The sequence below is a fragment of the Bombina bombina genome, chromosome 1, assembly GCF_027579735.1.
Source record: "Bombina bombina isolate aBomBom1 chromosome 1, aBomBom1.pri, whole genome shotgun sequence".
Lineage (NCBI taxonomy): Eukaryota > Metazoa > Chordata > Amphibia > Anura > Bombinatoridae > Bombina > Bombina bombina.
The window spans coordinates 1,553,093,748-1,553,113,395 of NC_069499.1; the positions used below are offsets into that span (position 1 = coordinate 1,553,093,748).

Below are 19,648 nucleotides of genomic sequence, written 5' to 3' on the forward strand. Positions count from 1 at the left end.
GTATCTTACTATTGAGGGAGAGCCCAGACCGCCCCTTGACCTAGGTAGCTGTAGCACTCTCTGCGCCACCCTTGGGGGCTTGCCCTGCCATATATGTTTAGTAAATTCGCTCTGAAACTGCAATAGAATGTGCCTGGGAACTCTGATTGGCAGACAGCGGAATAAGTATGTGAGACGAGGTAAAAAAGACATCTTTAACGCTGCGATCCGCCCTAACCACGAAACTTGCGAGAGGTTCCAGCTCTTGCTGAGGGAGCGAAGCTCCGATAGCAAAGGGAGGTAATTGTCCCTGATAATCCGGGGGAAGTCGTTGGATAATTTGACTCCTAAGTGGGTCACTGAAGTTTCCGACCATCTAAAAGGATATTTGATTTTTAGGGGGGCCATAGACGAGCTCTGGAAGCCTTGAGTGTAGATCTCAGTTTTGGGAATGTTTAGTTTGTAATGAGAGTGGGCACTAAATTCCTTAACTATCAGTAAGAGTCTAGGGAGGGTGGACGCGAGATCTGAGGAAAAAAGGGTGATATCGTCCGCAAATAAAGCTATATTGTGCTTGGTGCCACATAGGGTAATCCCACTCATGTGTGGGTCAAGTCTAATTTGTTCTGCCAACGGCTCGATGGCCAACGCGAAGAGTAGGGGTGACAGGGGGCAACCCTGCCTAGTCCCATTGGAGATTTGGAAAGGGGGGGTTTGGAAACCAAGTCCCTTTACCGAAGCGGAGGGAGTAGAGTATAAGGCTTTAATTGCTCCCATGAGGGAACTCGGGAATTGAAACGCATCAAGTACTTCCCACAGAAACCGCCATCTCACCCGATCAAAGGCCTTTTCTGCGTCTAATGATATAATCGCCATAGGTTTATTAAGGCTGGACGACAGGGACATCACATTCAAGAGTCTTCTAGTATTATCTGGACCCTCTCTTTTGGGGATAAATCCAACTTGGTCTGGGTTGATTAAATAGGGGAGGAGATTGGCAATACGGTTAGCTAGAATTTTGGAGAAGAACTTAATATCAGTGTTGATTAGCGAGATTGGCCTATAGCTGGCACAGAGAGAGGGGTCTTTATTAGGTTTCAGTATAGTCACAATAGTGGCTTCAAGGAATTCACTCCTAAATTTGCCTTCATTTCTGGCTAAATTGAAGAGTCTAAGAAGCAGGGGGGAGAGTTCTTGGATATAGGTTTTATAGAAATGCACTGGGAAGCCATCTGGACCAGGTGATTTAAATGATTTAGAGTTCTTGATAACCAGTTGCACTTCTCTAAGGGTGAATGGCGAATTTAAGGTGTCTTTTTGATCAGGTGAGAGGGACGGTAGATTCAATGCTTTTAAGTACTCGCGGATGGAGTCTTCTGAGGTCACTGGGGGGTTCTCAGATTTTTCTATGTTATAGAGGTTGGAGTAAAACTCAGCAAAAGCCTCCCCTATTTGTGAGGGAATTTTAAGAAGGGAACCTCCTTTAACAATGCCATGAATACGTGAGATACTAGTTCTGTTTCTGAGTTTATTGGCTAAGAGAGTATCCGCCTTATTGCCCTTATAGAAGTATAGTTGCTTAAGTTTAGTTAAATTGTCCTGGGTTCTCCGAAGCTCTAGCTGGGATATGTGATTTTTAATGTTGGTGATTTGGGTTGTTAAGGAGTTAGTAGGCTTTACTCTATTTAGGGCCTCTAATTCTCTAAGTTTAATGTGAGACTGGGATAGCGAGAGTCCCGCTTGCCTTCGTAGTTTAGCCTTTTCGGAGATCATTAAGCCTCTTATGGTTGCTTTAGTAGCTCCCCAGAGGGTGTCATCACCCACATGTGCCCGGTCATTGATTTCTAGAAAGTGTCTGATTTCTGTACGTAATTTTTCTCTGAGGGGGATATCTTGCAAAAGGTTGTGGGGCATGCGCCAGGAGGGTCTAGAGCGAGTGGTATTTGAGGATATGAGGTCGGCGGTAACGCAGTCGTGATCGGACCAAGGGCAAAGATAGATGGCCGTGTTGGTGACTAGATCTAGGGAGTCTGCCGTGGAGAATATATAGTCGAGTCTGGCGTATTGTCGATGTGGCTGTGAGTAGTGTGTGTAGTCTCGGTCCTGAGTGTGAATAGCCCTCCAAATGTCAAAGAACCCTGAGCCTGTCATAAGTGTACGGAATTTCGCTGCAAGCCGTTCCGTAGGGGGAGGAGCCCTAGCTAAGTCAGAGGATTTTCTATCTAGTTTCGGTTCCCAGGTCATGTTGAAGTCGCCCGAGATAATAACCCTGCCTTGTTTGTGCTGGGAGATGACATGGAGAATGTGTTTGAGGCACTTAGGTTGGTGAGTGTTGGGTAGGTAGACTGATACGAGTGTATAGAGCACGTGGTTAATGTTACAGATTAGGATAATATATCTGGCCTGTGGGTCTCTGATGGTCAAGACTGGTTCAATAGCTAGTCTCTTATGTAAGAGGATTGCAGTGCCCCTGGCTTTTTTGGTAAAGGGAGCATGTTCGATGTGCGTGTAATCCCTAGAGGAGAGTCTGATCGGTTCATCGTTTAACCAGTGCGTCTCTTGGAGGAACACTATGTCAGGATTGTGGTGTTTCAGCGAGCGCAATAGGAGACTTCTCTTAAAGGGAGTATTAAGTCCTCTAACATTTTGGGTAAGAAACCTCAAAGGAGAGGAGGTCATGTCTAGTAGTGATTGAGAGTTGGGGCTGGGGAGTCGTAGTACCTAGGTCTGGAAGACAAAATGGGGGAAATGAAGAGGGGGGGGGGAAGATAAGTAGGAGAGGAGGGCACTTAGTAGTGCCTCTGGTGTGGTGGAAGTAGTCCACCTCAAGAGAGCCCTAGTGTGGGCTTCAATTGGGGGGCTGAATGAACAGCTCCGGAGCTAGCACAGCGAAGCAGAAACGTCAGCCCCGCTCCAGGGACATATTTGTCATAGTATAAAGTGCTTAAATCAAAACAATTACAAAACAGCAGATAACATAACTTATCATAACTTATAATATATAACTTATTCCATAGGTGAACACTGTGGCGGCTTAGAGAGTCTTACAGGAACCCTGCCTGCCTCAAAATGCAGGCTAGACAGAGGGAGCCATCAAGAGAGACCCAATAGCCAACATATTTCTAAACTAGGTCAAGTAACTTCTGAAGGAGCCTATTCAGCAGGCTCGGGATGTCCTTGAGAAACTTGCAGATGTTGTGTCTTGGGTCTTTTTATTCTCTGTTCTTTTGTTGACCATTCAGGAGCTGAAGCTCTCAAGGCAGATTGAGGTTCAGCCCGTACATTTAGGGGGTCGACTAATAAACCCCATGAGGCCAACAGGGTCGTACCCTGCGAGGGTGTAGTGATGGTTATGGACTGGTTATCTTTGGTAACTATGAGCCTGGTTGGGAACCCCCATCGATATCGGTAGTTAGCCTTGCGCAGAGCAGTGGTCACTGACTGGAAGTGTCGACGCTGTTGGAGGGTGTGTGCTGAAAGGTCAGGTAATATTTGTACCCCCTCGAACCTTCCACTTAGGTTTGGTTTACGATAAGCAGCCTGAAGGAGGTGATCTTTGTATAAGTAGCTATGAAAGCACACCACAATGTCCCTCGGCTTGTCAGAACTCACCGACCTGGGGCGCAATGCCCTATGCGCTCTCTCCATTGTGCCAGACAGTCCTTCAGGGGTGCCTATCAGCTCTTTGAAGAGGTCTTGAAGGTAGCCTTGGATATCTGCTGGAGCCACCGTTTCTGGGACTCCTCTAAATCTGATATTACTTCGCCTCGATCTGTCCTCCATGTCAGCCAGTTTAGATTCTAATTGTGAGATCTGCTCAGCCAGATTTTCGGCATAGGCCAGGATGTTGGATTGGTCCACAGCTTGATCATCTTGCTTGCGCTCCAGTGCATCAACTCTGTCACCAATTTCTGAAATTTCCTTTTTGAGTTCAGCAGAGCTGCGTTGGATTTCTTGGGTGATGGACTTAGTCTGGATGGCCAGGAGTTTCTTGAGCGATGATTCTGTAATGTAGTGTTGGGAGGAAGACGCTGAGTGTTGGCTAGATTGAGATTCTTCGTCTTGGGAATCCGGTTCACTCATTTCACCTCCTGGATGGGGTGGGGGTTCCTTAGAAACGTGGGCCAAATGGTCAAAGACTGTTTTCCTAGGTTTGGGGTTAGACTTTGAATGTTTCTTTATCATGTGAGGCATCTTATAGGTTAAATGATTAGATCTCTGGAAGGCAAGGTAATAAATCTCTGGAAGGAGTAGCCAGAATCCTTGCACTCAAATGGATCGGTTAGGGTGAAATGCCAAAAAAACGAACCGGCACCAATGAGCTATGATAAAAAGCTTCTTTTATTGGATAGATAGCACATAAAAAGGCATACACGCCAGCACAAATTACAGGTCAAACGCGTTTCGTAGTTCTCACTTCTTCAGTGAAGTGAAGAACTACGAAACGCGTTTGACCTGTAATTTGTGCTGGCGTGTATGCCTTTTTATGTGCTATCTATCCAATAAAAGAAGCTTTTTATCATAGCTCATTGGTGCCGGTTCGTTTTTTGGCATTTCACCCTAACCGATCCATTTGAGTGCAAGGATTCTGGCTACTCCTTACCTTGTTGATTTCTCAGGGAATCCGGTGAAATTTCCCTGTACTATCCGTTTGCACCTGTTGAACCGGAACCTTCCTTCCCGGCCTTAGCTCCCGTGGGGAGCGCTGAAGAGGAGACACAGAGCAGAGCGGTGCTGCTGAGACAGCAGTGAAGGCAGCGCGGCACGCTGGGTGAGTGCACACACATTTCTGACAGAAGCGTTTACCAAAGGAATTCATAATAAATCTCTGGAGGCTCAAGAGCAATATCCTGCTGTTTTGGAAGAAATTCAAGGGTTATACATACTAAAATCAAGCACGTAGTTTACATAATACCTATCGCATAGTTGGAGCGGGGCTGATTCACACCTCAAAAGGAGAAATTACATGAGTGTACAGTTTTGTTACCACCACGCTAGTCCCTCTCCTCGGGGAGTAGGGGGATACGACCCGAAGGAAGGGGGAAGGGAGTTGGAAGTGACCCACCCGGACTAGCCGGGCGGGAGCGGGGAGGTGAGGGGTTAGGCAGCAGGAGATAGAAATCAGACAATATACCACAGGTGTTTTGTAAATTCAGTAGGGGCGAACCTGACTGTGTCAAAATATAAGGTGAGAGAGTGAGATTAATACACAGACGGGCTTAAAAACCTAGATTACCTGAAGCAGTGGCCCCTGTCGGCTAGTGCACAGAGCGAGAAGCTAAGTTTGCTTCCTCAGGTAGTTAATAATTCGGGTAAGTGCAGTAAACAGGCAGGAGCAACTGGGGTTCAGGGAAAGTGGAATCACAAGACCTGTAGAGGAGAGAACTAATGTTATGCAAGGGCGATACAATCAGATAGGATAAAGCAATTTCACTCTAATCCAGGCCTCTGAGAGATAGAGGCTAATAACCAGTTAGGATCTGTGGAAGACCTGTGGAAAGGAACAATTGTTATGAAGTGACACTACACCTTAGGTATTAGCCTAAGGACAATTGCGCTGACGCAGCAGCCCTTCACATTTATATTTTTAGTAAGGATTCAGACTAGAGTCCCTCGGTCTCCAAGGAATGGAGTGTGAGTGGAGTAGCAGAGATTGGGTTCTCTGGGTTATCTGACCAGAAAGGAAGCTGTGTAAGTTATTACCCAAAGGTGGGGTCAATTATTTTCTTCTCAGGTTATGCAGGAAGAGAGGATTCACAGTCAATGTTACTGAATGTAAGACTCTCAAGGCTGATCTTTTTGAGTCCACTCAGCCTTTTAAAATGGGTAAATTTGGTAAATTAGTGTGGATGCCAAACGTATGTGGTTGTCCTCCGTGGATGGGTCCAGGGACAGAAGTTAACGTTGGGGTGCTTATGTAGCAGGATGCTGACTTGTATGGGGGCTGTATAGGGAGCCTGGAATAATGGCTTAGGCAGTTCTCCTTTTGTCTATGGCAGCAGCTCTCTGTACTATGGGTTTGTGAGTATGTGCAGGCTGTTCACTGATGCGGGATATGCAGCTGACAGTGTCCTAAGACTTTAATGTACTGCCCAGTTTACAATATCAGGGAACGCCTCGGCAGCAGTAATTGGCAAGGTAATTTCATGCACATCTAGCTGCTCCCTTATTAACAGGCTTGTGGGGAGTCCTAAGCTGACCCCCTCTCTAGAAGATCCAGCCAGTCGCAAGTGTCAGCAAGGGTTGTGTTCAGATATGTCCGGAGCGGAGCCCCGACCCTCCGGACTATATTACTGCGCTACTGCTAGGCTTGCTTTCACCTCGGCTAACAGGTGGGTCAGTGTCAGGATGAGGAGCGTCTCTAAGCACCAAAACAGACAAAAAAGTGAGTCTTACCAGCTCCTCGTAGATTATGTCATGCAGCACTCTCGTCCTCCGCTGCCAAGGGGGCCTGGTATTGTCGGAAGGCTGGGCCGCAAGATGGCGGGTGTTCGCGCCAGAAATTTGAAAGGCGCTCTTTACTTCAAAAGGTATCGCTGTAGAGTTCCTAGAGGCTCGAAAAAGCAGCAGGCTGCGGGATCGGCAGAGATGCACTCCAGCACTCCAGGGGTCAGAAACAAAGATGGTGCGGCATTGCGGCAGACTCCCGATTCCACTCCACCTATCAGTCTGCAATCCGCCGCTCCGGAGCGGAGCCCCGACCCTCCGGACAGCAGCAGCAGAGACAGGAGGTATTTGATGATTAGTCCACAGCTAAGATCAGTATAGCCAGGTTCTTGTTCCTTGACCGTTAGATGCACAACGGTCTCCACCCGGCGGGCCGGTCTCCCGTAGCAATCTATGGGAGGCTGAGTTCGGAGGCTATATACCTCTATTTGGACCCAGTCCTAGTCTCAGAAGGGATCTCACTCACTTTAGAGGGTGTTATAAAGGTTCCCAAAGCAGTCCTTTTCTCAATAAATACTAGTTATTTGCAGTTAAGAGAGAGAGCTCTCCAGGAACACGTCTCTCCAGCTTGGCGGCTAGCTCCGCCCCCAACATTAGTGATTTTAATAACAAGGAACCTTATATTAAAAGGGTGGAAGAAAGTTAAAACTCCAACTCTAATATCGATAAAGGAAAATATTCACCACCAATTCTTGATAGAACTTCAAGATACTTTGTTCCATATAGAAACTAATATCACCCGCTTCTTTGATAAATGGGGAAGGTGGGTTAAAACCCAAGACTTAGAAGAACAGAAACGAATAATTAAAAAGTTTGATAATACAGTATACATAGAAAACTGTAGACTTAGAGGAGAATGGTTATTTGAATAAGATAGCTGTCCTATAGGGAGAGGGGGGGAGGCGGGAGGGGTATATATATATATTTTTTTTTTTCTTCTTCTGTTTTTGAATATGTGTTGGTTTTATTTTTTTGGGGTTTGGGGGAAGTATACCCGACTGAATAATTATTTACTCATGTGATCGAAAGTGAGTTTGAATGTTTTTTTGTTTTTTCTTGCTCTCGCTCCTTATGTATTGTTTTTTTGTTAATTAAAAATGGAAAGGAGTGATGTGATTAGTAACATAGTTTGGAAGGTAAAACTCGACATTATATTAAGATAAAAATGTTATCTGAACTGATGAAACTAGTGTAATACGTATGCAGATAAATATGTATAATATTTTGCTGGATTTGTTGTGTTGAAACAATTTACTGTTTTTCTTCCTTTTTCTGTATTTGACATAGAATATCAATAAAACTTCTTTCAACAAAAAAAAAAAAAAAGAAGGTGACAGATGCATGACACAGTGTGTACAGCAGGTGGCAGATGCATGACACAGTATGTATAGAAAGTGACTGATGCATGACACAAGGTGTATAGCAGGTGACAGATGCATGATACAGTGTGTATAGAAGGTGACAGATGCATTTCACAGTGTGTACAGCAGGTGGCAGATGCATGACACAGTATGTATAGAAAGTGACTGATGCATGACACAAGGGCATGACACAAGGTGTATAGCAGGTGACAGATGCATGATACAGTGTGTATAGAAGGTGACAGATGCATGACACAGAATGTATAGAAGGTGACTGATGCATGACACAAGGTGTATAGCAGGTGACAGATGCATGACAGTGTGTACAGCAGGTGACAGATGCATGACACAGTGTGTACAGCAGGTGACAGATGCATGACACAGTATGTATAGAAAGTGACTGATGCATGACACAAGGTGTATAGCAGGTGACAGATGCATGATACAGTGTGTATAGCAGGTGACAGATGCATGATAAAGTGTGTAAAGCAGGTGACTGATGCATGATACAGTGTGTATAGGGGTGACTGATGCATGACACAAGGTGTATATCAAGTGACAGATGCATGGCACAAGGTGTATAGCGGGTGACTAATGCATGACAAGGTGTATAGGGGGTGACAGATGCATGATACAAGGCGTATAGCAGGTGACAGATGCATGACACAGTATGTATAGAAAGTGACTGATGCATGACACAAGGTGTATAGCAGGTGACAGATTCATGATACAGTGTGTATAGAAGGTGACAGATGCATGACACAGTATGTATAGAAAGTGACTGATGCATGACACAAGGTGTATAGCAGGTGACAGATGCATGACACAGTGTGCACAGCAGGTGACAGATGAATGACACAGTGTGTACAGCAGGTGACAGATGCATGACACAGTATGTATAGAAAGTGACTGATGCATGCCACAAGGTGTATATCAGGTGACAGATGCATGATACAGTGTGTATAGAAGGTGACAGATGCATGACACAGTATGTATAGAAAGTGACTGATGCATGACACAAGGTGTATAGCAGGTGACAGATGCATGACACAGTGTGTACAGCAGGTGACAGATGCATGACACAGTGTGTACAGCAGGTGACAGATGCATGACACAGTATGTATAGAAAGTGACTGATGCATGACACAAGGTGTATAGCAGGTGACAGATGCATGATACAGTGTGTATAGCAGGTGACAGATGCATGATAAAGTGTGTAAAGTAGGTGACTGATGCATGATACAGTGTGTATAGGGGTGACTGATGCATGACACAAGGTGTATATCAAGTAACAGATGCATGGCACAAGGTGTATAGCGGGTGACTGATGCATGACAAGGTGTATAGGGGGTGACAGATGCATGATACAAGGCGTATAGCAGGTGACAGATGCATGACACAGTATGTATAGACAGTGGCTGATGCATGACACAAGGTGTATAGCAGGTGACAGATGCATGACACAGTGTGTATAGAAGGTGACAGATGTATTACACAGTGTTTACAGAAGGTGACAGATCCATGACGCAGTGTGTATAGAAGGTGACAGATGCATGACAGTGTGTATAGAAGGGGACAGATGCATGACACAGTGTGTATAAGGGGTGACAGATGTATAACACAAGGTGTGTAGCAGGTGACTGATGCATGATACAGTGTGTATAGCAGGTGACAGATGCATGACACAAGGTGTATAGGAGGTGACAGATGTATGACACAAGGTATATAGGGGTGACAGATGCATGACACAAGGTGTATAGGGGGTGACAGATGCATGACACAAGGGGCTTGCCTGAAATGGAACTAAGGAAGCAGCAGTCATGAGACTGCTGCTACTTAACCTTTCCGCCACCTGTAGCGAATCATATCTGCTCAACAGTTCATAAAGGAGGTAACTGGTGCTGTAATGCTCGTGGGATATTTCCCTAGCAGGCCAAACTTGGCCAGTAGTCTTCTTATCCTGGCGTCAAGTGGAAGAATAAGGAAATATCCCAGAACAAAGTGCGTGTAAGAAATGAGGTAAGCAATACTCACGGTAGACAGGGTAGTCCTTAACGGCAGTAAGATTAAGGCAGAGAATGGTCAGGGACAGGCAGAGTTCAGCAACAGAAAGGCAATCCAGCAGAATAGCAGTTCAGGGTTAAACCAATAGAATGGTCAGGAACAGGCAGAGTTCAGCAACAAAAGGTAATCCAGCAGTTTTGCAGTTCAGGGATAAACCAGGCAGAGTAGTCAGACAGGCAGAGTTCAGCAATGATAAGGCAATCCGGCAATTCAAGGGTTAAACAGGCAGAGTTCAGCAATAATAAGGAAATCCAGCAATTTAAGGATTAAACAGGCAGAGTAGTCAGACAAGCAGACTTCAGTAATATTAAGGCAATCCAGCAATCCAAGGGTTAAATAGGCAGAGTAGTCCGACAAGCAAACTTCAGTAATATTAAAGGGATATTACAGCCAAAATTGGAAACCCCATGGGTGCATTTCGGTATTGAACAGAAGCAATTTTGTAATATACAGTACATGCATTAGCAAAAAGGCATCTAATAAAAGCTATAACTGTTTTAAAAGTGTATTTAAATATGCACCGTGCGCCAGCATTATAAACACAGCACTTGCTCAGAGAGCCTAAGGTGCTTGTACCATTTGGTAATGAATCAGTTTGTTAATTGCTAACATGATACAAGCCCCACTGATGATCTGAGCAGCTGTATTATTTAAAATGCTGGTGCACTGAGAATATCTAGCTATGCTTCACATGCACGTGCAGAGAAAAATGTTACCACTAAAACAGTGATAACTTTTACTAGAAGCATTTTTGCCAATACATGTATATTACAAATATGCTTCTATTCAAAGATGTAATAAATCTATGTACATTTAAATTTTGACTGGAATGTCCCTTTAAGGCAATCCAGAAATTCAAGAAATAAAGCACCTAGGCGCACACACAGTAACACCTATACTTGGGCAGTGAATGTAAGTTTTGCAGGTACTACATAGGTGCCTATTCGCCCCAAGGAGGAGTTCAAAGGATCCGGCTTAAGAGAGGAACAGACGTGTGGCGATGACATCATCGCCGCACTCTCACAGCAACCGCCACGTCCCTGTTAGCAGCCAGAGCGGCTCAAGGAGCGGCGTGACTGATGCATGATACAGTGTGTATAGGGGGTGACAGATGCATGGCACAAGGTGTATAGCAAGTGAATTTTGCATGACATAAGGTGTATAGCAAGTGAATTGTGCATGACAAAAGGTGTATAGCAAGTGAATTATGCATGACATAAGGTGTATAGGAGGTGACAGATGCATGGCACAAGGTGTATAGCAAGTGACTGATGCATGACATAAGGTGTATAGCAAGTGAATTATGCATGACATAAGGTGTATAGGAGGTGACAGATGCATGGCACAAGGTGTATAGCAAGTGACTGATGCATGACATAAGGTGTATAGCTAATGTCTGATGCATGACACAGTGTGTATAGGAGGTGACAGATGCATGGCACAAGGTGTATAGCAAGTGACTGATGCATGACATAAGGTGTATAGCAAGTGACAGATGCATGACATAAGGTGTATAGCAAGTGACAGATGCATGACACAGTGTGTATAGGAGGTGACAGATGCATGGCACAAGGTGTATAGCAAGTGACAGATGCATGACATAAGGTGTATAGCAAGTGACAGATGCATGACACAGTGTATATAGGAGGTGACAGATGCACATTATACCTGATGATAGGTGATCTCATGACGCACAAACTGTTGCAGGAGCTGCCTGTGGATGATGTAACTGGGTGTTTTGCTGAGCATGGTTGCTCTCTGGAGAAAGACAGAACATGAAGGTAAGGATGGAACCCATGGAAGAGAGGAGCAAAATAATCTTTTGCAGGTCCCTGTCTCAGTATATAGAAAGAGTGTGATGCTCTACAGACCTCTTACCTTCTTGTGCGTCAGAAGGAACTGTAGATGGCATTGCCCCCTGTCTGGGTATGTTTCTGTCCGTGGTTCCAGGTGGTACCATTGATCCTCTTTGCACTTCAGATCCTGGTAGAGAAGACATAGAATGAAACAGTCTGCCATTCTAAAGCCATATGCTTGTTATGCTAGACCACTGATTTCATGTTCTTTTTCCATTAGACAACCCTTTGTGTCCTATCAGACATCAGTGTTTGTAATTCCCATCAGTCATCTATGGCCATCTGACATCTCTGTACACTATTCCTATCAGACCTTAGTAACCACCTGGCTTTTCCATATAATTCCTATCAGCCATCAGTGTATCTGACCACTGCAAGTATACACCCAACTAGCCCTCACTGTTCCTCTGAAAACTTTGCATGTCATTCCCACCAGACCACAGTAACCATTTGGCCACTTGCCTTCCAGCTATTAGAAGCTGTCTGTCAGTCCACACTGTCTTACCTGACCAATCTTTGTATACTTCCTACTAGTCATTCCAACAAGCCATCACTGACCATCTGACCACTCTGTGTCCATCCTATCAGCCCTTAATGGTGATATGACCTCCCTATGAGCCATCTGGCTATTTGACCAATTTGTCATCAGATCACCCTGTGTGTCTTTCAATCTTTAGTGTCCATGTGACCACACTATGGAAACGTTTAGATTTGATGTGACTACTCTGTATGTCTTTCCTATTAAGTCCAGTGTCCATCTGACCACTCCTTGCATCCACTAATTCCTTAGAGCACATCAGACCCTGACCCTGTGCCCTGCCAACCCTCATTGTTAATCTGAACACAATGTGTGCCCGTCTACCCATCAGTATCTATCTGACCAACCTGTGTGCTTTTCCAACCCTCAGTATACATCTGACCCCCCTATGTGCCCTTCCAACACTCAGTGTCAATCTGACCAACCCTTGCATTCTTCCAGCCCCAAGTGACCATTTAATTCCCTGTGTATCTTTTCAGCTCTCAGCTACCATCCATTATGCCTCTGTGTCCATCTGACCATCCTTTGTGTCCTTCCAGCCCACTGTCCATCTGACCATTCTTATTTCTTTGTAGACCTCAATAACTACCAAACCCGTCTTCAGCCTTTATTATCCATCTAACCTTTCTCTATTTTTCAGCCACAACCTTGTTACTAATTCCAAACTTTAGTGTCCATATGACCTACTTGTTTTCCCTTCCAGCCCAGTGTGCATCGGACTATCCAATGTTTGTTTGCAGATATCCAACTGCATCCCTTTGTGTTCCCCATTCTGCACCATACATTTAACTGTCTTGTGTGTTTTAAGTCATGTGCCCATCAGTGCACTATTTTTAGTCCTTCTTTATGTCTTACAGACCACCAGTCTCCAAAAAGTTCTTCCATTTTCACCTTCATTCGCACCACCACGTTCCCTAGAAAGTCGTCCTGACCCTTGTCTTTACGCGCTTCTTTAAATATCCTAAGAAAAAAACAAAGATTCATTATGCAAAGCAGAAGTGATGCAGAGTAAAATGAAATAATTAGTGCTTAAAACAGAGACAGACTGCAGACCTCAGCGGTGGAGCAGTGTGATTTAGATTTCAGAACACAGAAAAACACAGAGCCACCTTGTGACTTCCCATCCCAATTACAGTCAGTTTTATTTTTCTCTAACCTTTTCAATCCATGCAGATCTGTAAGATCACCCAACTTGGTTTTGACTGTTTCAACATCATCAGAATCCCTAAAATAAGAGACACTGAGTCAGAGGTGACCAGAGGGGACATTACATTAGAGAAACAGCAGCTCTCAGCATACTGGTTGGTTGATGCTTCCCCAGGAATTAGAATCTTCAGTGGTGGGAGGCAAGAAGACTATATTATCTCAAAGGGGCCTTGGTCTATACACACACAGCCCACAAGTGTAGATGAGCTTAAAGGGACAGTCTAGTCCAAAAAATCTTTCATGATTCAGATAGGGCATGTCATTTTAAACAATTTTCCAATTTACTTTTATCACCAATTTTGCTTTGTTCTCTTTGTATTCTTAGTTGAAAGCTAAACCTAGGAAGTTCATATGCTAATTTCTAAGACTTTGAAGGCCGCCTCTTCTCTCAGGGCATTTTGACAGTTTTTCACCACTAGAGGGTGTTAATTCATGTGTGTCATATAGATGTGCTCACGCACGTGTCATTCAGGTGAGCCAGCTCTGATTGACTAAAATGGATGTCTGTCAAAAGAACTGAAATAAGGGGGCAGTTTGCAGATGCTTAGATACAAGATCATCACAGAGGTAAAAAGTATTTATATAACAGTGTTGGTTGTGCAAAACTAGGGAATAGGTAATAAAGGGATTATCTATCTTTTTAAACAATAAAATTTCTGGTGTAGACTGTCCCTTTAACTCAGTTATACTTTTTCTTAGAACCATTAATCTGTTCCCTCAATTTGAAAAGTGAATAGTTTGTGTTAATTTCTTACATCAGTCTCAAAGAAAACCAGCAACTGTGCTTCACCAAAGCTGTTGGACATTCTGTACCTTCATCCTTCAGTCCATATAATCAATATAATATAAAAGCACCACTCACGTTCATCAAAATCTATTTAAATTTCACATGCAAACAGACAAATCAAGACATGATAAATGGCCTGATGGCTAAAAATGTTGCTGTTTATCTGTGATACTTGAATTTATTTTGCAAGTGATGATTTGGAGTGCTGTTGTTATATTTGATTGATTATGTGTTAATTTCTGCCATTTTATTGAAATGTGTCAATTCTAAGGACTGCCCAATATTATGATAGGGACTGCCCCAGTGGTTATTCAATATCAAGTCAATATGATCATTATCAGGTAAACTACTGGCACAATACTGTTTCATTTACAATCTACTTTTAATAATATTTCTACCAAATGGTCTATTGCTTAATAAATCATTAGATTATACCTATATGAATGATGCCTTGGTAGCACTGATTTACTAATTAGGACTAAAGCAGTATCTTGACAGACAGTTATACTGGTACACTGGGGTTTTAGGATAACGGAAGCCTGGGAAGATAGAAATTGTCAAAAGACCAGGAAATATGTACTTGATGGATCAGGTGAGGAAAAATTAGTTCATTGAGAAGGCAAGTGGAATCAGATACAGAAGCAGTGACGTGCGGTGAGGTCAGAGGCTGGTGAGGCACTTGTTATATGCCCAATAATATGAACCCAGATAGAGCAGCAGTTGTAAGCAACTTTCTAATGTACTCCTATCATTTTTTTAGGAGTACATTAGAAAGTTGCTTAAAATTGCTGCTGTTTCTGAATCTGGAAATAAAAAAAATTGGTTTCATATACCTTTAAAGTTTTCAAGACACACCTGCTGCTGAGCATATCTAGATATGATTTTTCTTGAAAATTACTCCTTTTCAACAAACAATAACAAGTTATCAATACTGCACAACACTGCACGTGCACTATCCCTCTAGGTATGCTGGTTAACAAAGGATAGCAAAAGAATAAAGTACATAGTAATAAAAGTAAATTTGAATTAATTTTTTTATTGCAATTTCTATCTGATTCATGGAAGCTTAATTATGACTTTCATGTTCCTTTAAAATACTAATTTGATTTGCTGACAACACAATTCAATATTTTAATAAATAAAAAAAAACCAGATACTTAAGTCTGTTTTATTTTGCACAGTTTCTGCAGTAGCAGTATTACAATACATATATTTTTTGTTAATATAATCATTCAGATTTATATCCCTGATGTTCATGATATTCTCTGACATAAAATAAAAGCATCAGTGTTGACACTAATGGAACTATAAATAATTTGCTTTTAACCCTTTGATTATAGGGTTAATTTGTCTACATCAAAACAATGTTCCAATGTAAACAAATTGAAACACCGCGATCCTGTACACGATCGCGAGATTTCAATGAAGGGATCGGATCAAGGGGGCGTCCCTATGACGCTAGGCACGCCCTCCAGACCGGGGTTCGCACCATGGAAGCGCCATTGGCTTTAGGACAGCCAAACGGCTATGACGTTCTATTCCATCCTAACGGCACTAAAGCCCCGCGCGATTAGGATGGAATAGAACTCCATAACGGCGTTAAAAGGTTAAGACTTGAATAGGTAAATTAAAATAAAAAAATATTTATTTCTGCACCTTTTTGCACAGGATCAGAACATGTATTTGCAAAAGTGTCCTTGGTGCTTGTAGAAAGCAAAGATTAGGTTATTTTAATCCTTTTTTTTTTTTTTTTTTGTAGAAAAACTAATTTTAATAACATCTCTTTTCTTTTTTATATAAATTATAATAAAAAAAACAAATATACTATCTTGTTTTTCATGACTGCCATAAGTCCTAAAACATTATCTTCTCTCTCTCAACTAGTTATTTTTAGGAAAACAGCAACAGATGACAAAAAATAATGTTACAATGTTCTCTTACATTCCAACCTGTGTATATTATAAATGATCTTTTTTTTTTTTTTGGAGGGGGGGTTGGAACAAAAACGGAATGTATTTATAAGCCATAAAATTGCTGCTTTTGATTGTAAAGGTTTGTAAATATTTTTGTGGCATATAACTTGAATAAATTCCTTATATAGATTAGTTTTAAATTTGAAACAGAAGCCGAGTTATTTGTATTCCATATATTGGGCTGTACTCTATTTCATGTAGTTAGAAAGCACAGCTGTTTTTAGATTTGAACCTTTTATTTAATTTATTGCAGAGGAGCAAAATTAAATACACCCCAAGCCCTGCTCCAGCTACCTCCACTGTACTGCTTAAACTTGATTGCGCACCTGCCGCTGAAGCCCAGCCCCCGACGCCCTCTGTAATAATAATAAAAAATAAAAAAAAATTTAAAAAATGCTTTTTTAAAAAAAAGTTTTTCAAATTAGGTGCCCTCTGAAATGTTAAAGGCCGTCCCAAAAAATCTTGCTGAGCTGCATCATGATGATGCATGTCTCATCTTGTCAGTCGGCCCCTGATAGTTAAAGGGGCATTAAACCCCAAAAATTTTCTTTCATGCATCATATAGAGAAAACTATTTTAAACAACATTCCCATTTACTTCTATTACCTAGTTTGCTTAATTCTTTATATATCCTTTGTTGAACAAAAAGCAATGCACATGGGTGAGCCAATCACATGAGGCACCTATGTGCAGCTACCAATCAGCAGCTACTGAGCCTATCTAGATATGCTTTTCGGCAAAGGATATCAAAAGAATGAAGCAAATTAGATAATAGAGGTAAATTAAAAAGTTGTTTAAAATTACATGCACTTTCTAAATCATGAATCACAAGACAATTGCAATGAAACTGACCAAACAATAATGTTATTTATTATCTGGCTACATAAATTATCATTCTGTAAAATTTACAGAATGCTAATTTATGTAGCTGGATTATAAATAACATTATTACTGCACTTTGACTGTGTGTGTTGTATCGGATTATAAATAACGTTATTAATGCACTTTGACTGTGTGTGTGTTGTATTGGATTATAAATAACGTTATTACTGCACTTTGACTGTGTGTGTGTGTTGTATTGGATTATAAATAACTTTATTACTGCACTTTGACTGTGTGTGTGTTGTATTGGATTACAAATAACGTTATTACTGCACTTTGACTGTGTGTGTGTTGTATTGGATTATAAATAACGTTATTACTGCACTTTGACTGTGTGTGTGTGTGTTGTATTGGATTACAAATAACGTTATTACTGCACTTTGACGGTCATGTTCTCCTGGTGCTGTCAATCACCAGGAGAACATAACCCTCTCTGATTGGCTCCCTTGCTAGGAGGCATCAAGAGGGATGCCTCCTATTGGTCTCAATTTTTTGTGCTAATATTTTGACAGCACACAGGTGGAGCTCCAGCACAGCTTTTGCTATGACCCATGTAGTGCTATGGAGAGAAGCGGTACTGTACCTGCCTCTCCATATGTTTGTTTTTTTTAATTCAAATTTAACTAAACTTTGCCCCAATATGGCAGATGAGGCCTCCTATGACTTAACGTCCCTCTACAGAAGAATAGAGCCCCCAGGAATGTTTGTACAAGACTCACCACATATCCATGTGAAACTTTGCATGTTCCGTGTCCTCCATTTCCCTGAAACATAAATAAATAACAGTCCTGTGGTGAATGTGAGAAACCATACAGCAAATATCTCAGTAACTGAGAGTTCTCGGCATGAGGGGTACGTACAGCAAGAAAGTCTCGTTCCACACTGGGTTTAATGTCTGGGTCTTGACGTGTGTCTTGTGTGTCTGGTCCTCAGGGATAGTGTTTCGTACCACAGCCTTCTGACGCTGCTTCCTCTCCTGAGACGGGCTGCCATTGGCTCGGTTCTCAATACCCAGCAGGCAGTATGGGTCACTGAAGCCTGTAATATAGGTGCAAGTCATGTGATGTAAGATGGTTTTGCACTAAACCTGCTGTCCATCTTTTATAAATGAGAGATCACAGTGACTTTTGTTTTACTTGCACAACTGAAGAAGTTCAAATAAATATGGTCCCAGAGCCTTAGCTGAATATTTCCCGCAGATCCGACAGTGGGACCGTTGTGTGATAACTGTTAGAGTTTCAGGATATAAACTTTTAAAGAGACATGAACCTCAACCTTTTTCTTTCATGATTCAAATAGAGCATACAACTTACTTCTATTATCAAAATTGCTTCATCCTCTTGGCATCCTTTGTTGAAAGAGCACCAATACACTTCTGCGAGCTAGCTGAGCATGTCTGGTTAGCCAATGATAAGAGACATATAATGTGTAGCCACCAATCGCCAGCTAGTTCCCAGTAGCGCACTGCTGCTTCTCAGCTTTTCAACAAAGGATACCAAAAGAACAAATAAAATAATAGATGTAAATTGGAAAGTTGTTTAAAATTACATGCTCTATCTGAATTATGAAAACTAAATTTATGCTTACCTGATAAATTACTTTCTTTTACGATATGACGAGTCCACGGATTTCATCTTTACTTGTGGGATATTAACCTCCTGCTAACAGGAAGTGGCAAAGAGCACCACAGCAGAGCTGTATATATAGCCCCTCCCTTCCCCTCCACCTCCAGTCATTCGGTCAAAGGTTATAGGAAGAGAAAAGGAAAGGCTAAAAAGGTGCAGAGGTGACTGAAGTTTTAAAAAAAAATTAAATAAATCTGTCTTAAAATAACAGGGTGGGCCGTGGACTCGTCATATCGTAAAAGAAAGTAATTTATCAGGTAAGCATAAATTTAGTTTTCTTTTACAAAGATATGACGAGTCCACGGATTTCATCCTTATTTGTGGGAAACCAATACCAAAGCAATAGGACACGGATGAAAGGGAGGGACAAGACAGGAACCTAAACAGAAGGCACCACTGCTTGAAGAACCTTTCTCCCAAAGATAGCCTCAGAAGAAGCAAAAGTATCAAATTTGGAAAATTTGGAAAAAGTGTGAAGGAACGACCAAGTCGCAGCCTTACAAATCTGTTCAACAGATGCATCGTTTATAAAAACCAATGTGGAAGCCACAGCCCTAGTAGAATGAGCCGTAATTCTTTCAGGAGGCTGCTGTCCAGCAGTCTCATATGCCAGACGGATGATACTTCTCAGCCAAAAAGAAAGAAAGGTAGCCGAAGCTTTTTGACCCCTACACTTTTCCGGAATAAACAATAAACAATGATTGACGGAAATCCTTAGTTGCCTGTAAGTAAAATTTTAAGGCACGGACCACATCCAAATTATGCAACATAAGCTCCTTCTTAGAAGAAGGGTTAGGACACAAGGAAGGAACAACAATTTCCTGATTAATATTCTTATTTGAAACAACCTTAGGAAGAAAACCAGGTTTAGTACGTAACACCACCTTATCAGAATGAAAAATGAGATAAGGGGAATCACACTGTAGCGCT

General features: G+C 42.1%; 1 protein-coding gene across 2 annotated transcripts in view; it reads right to left on the reverse strand.

The window, feature by feature from the left end:
• UNC13D (unc-13 homolog D) overlaps positions 1-19,648 on the reverse strand; it is a 422,729-nt gene that overhangs the window by 256,807 nt on the left and 146,274 nt on the right. Inside the window, exons 7-12 of one of the 2 annotated variants that reach the window (XM_053709129.1) lie at positions 17,954-18,131; positions 17,813-17,881; positions 13,402-13,470; positions 13,137-13,206; positions 11,730-11,834; positions 11,520-11,609 (exon numbers count right to left, since the gene is read on the reverse strand). In XM_053709129.1, the coding sequence (XP_053565104.1) occupies positions 11,520-11,609; positions 11,730-11,834; positions 13,137-13,206; positions 13,402-13,470; positions 17,813-17,881; positions 17,954-18,131 (581 nt within the window). The remainder of the gene's footprint in view (positions 1-11,519; positions 11,610-11,729; positions 11,835-13,136; positions 13,207-13,401; positions 13,471-17,812; positions 17,882-17,953; positions 18,132-19,648) is intronic. The other variant, XM_053709134.1, reaches the window with a different exon arrangement.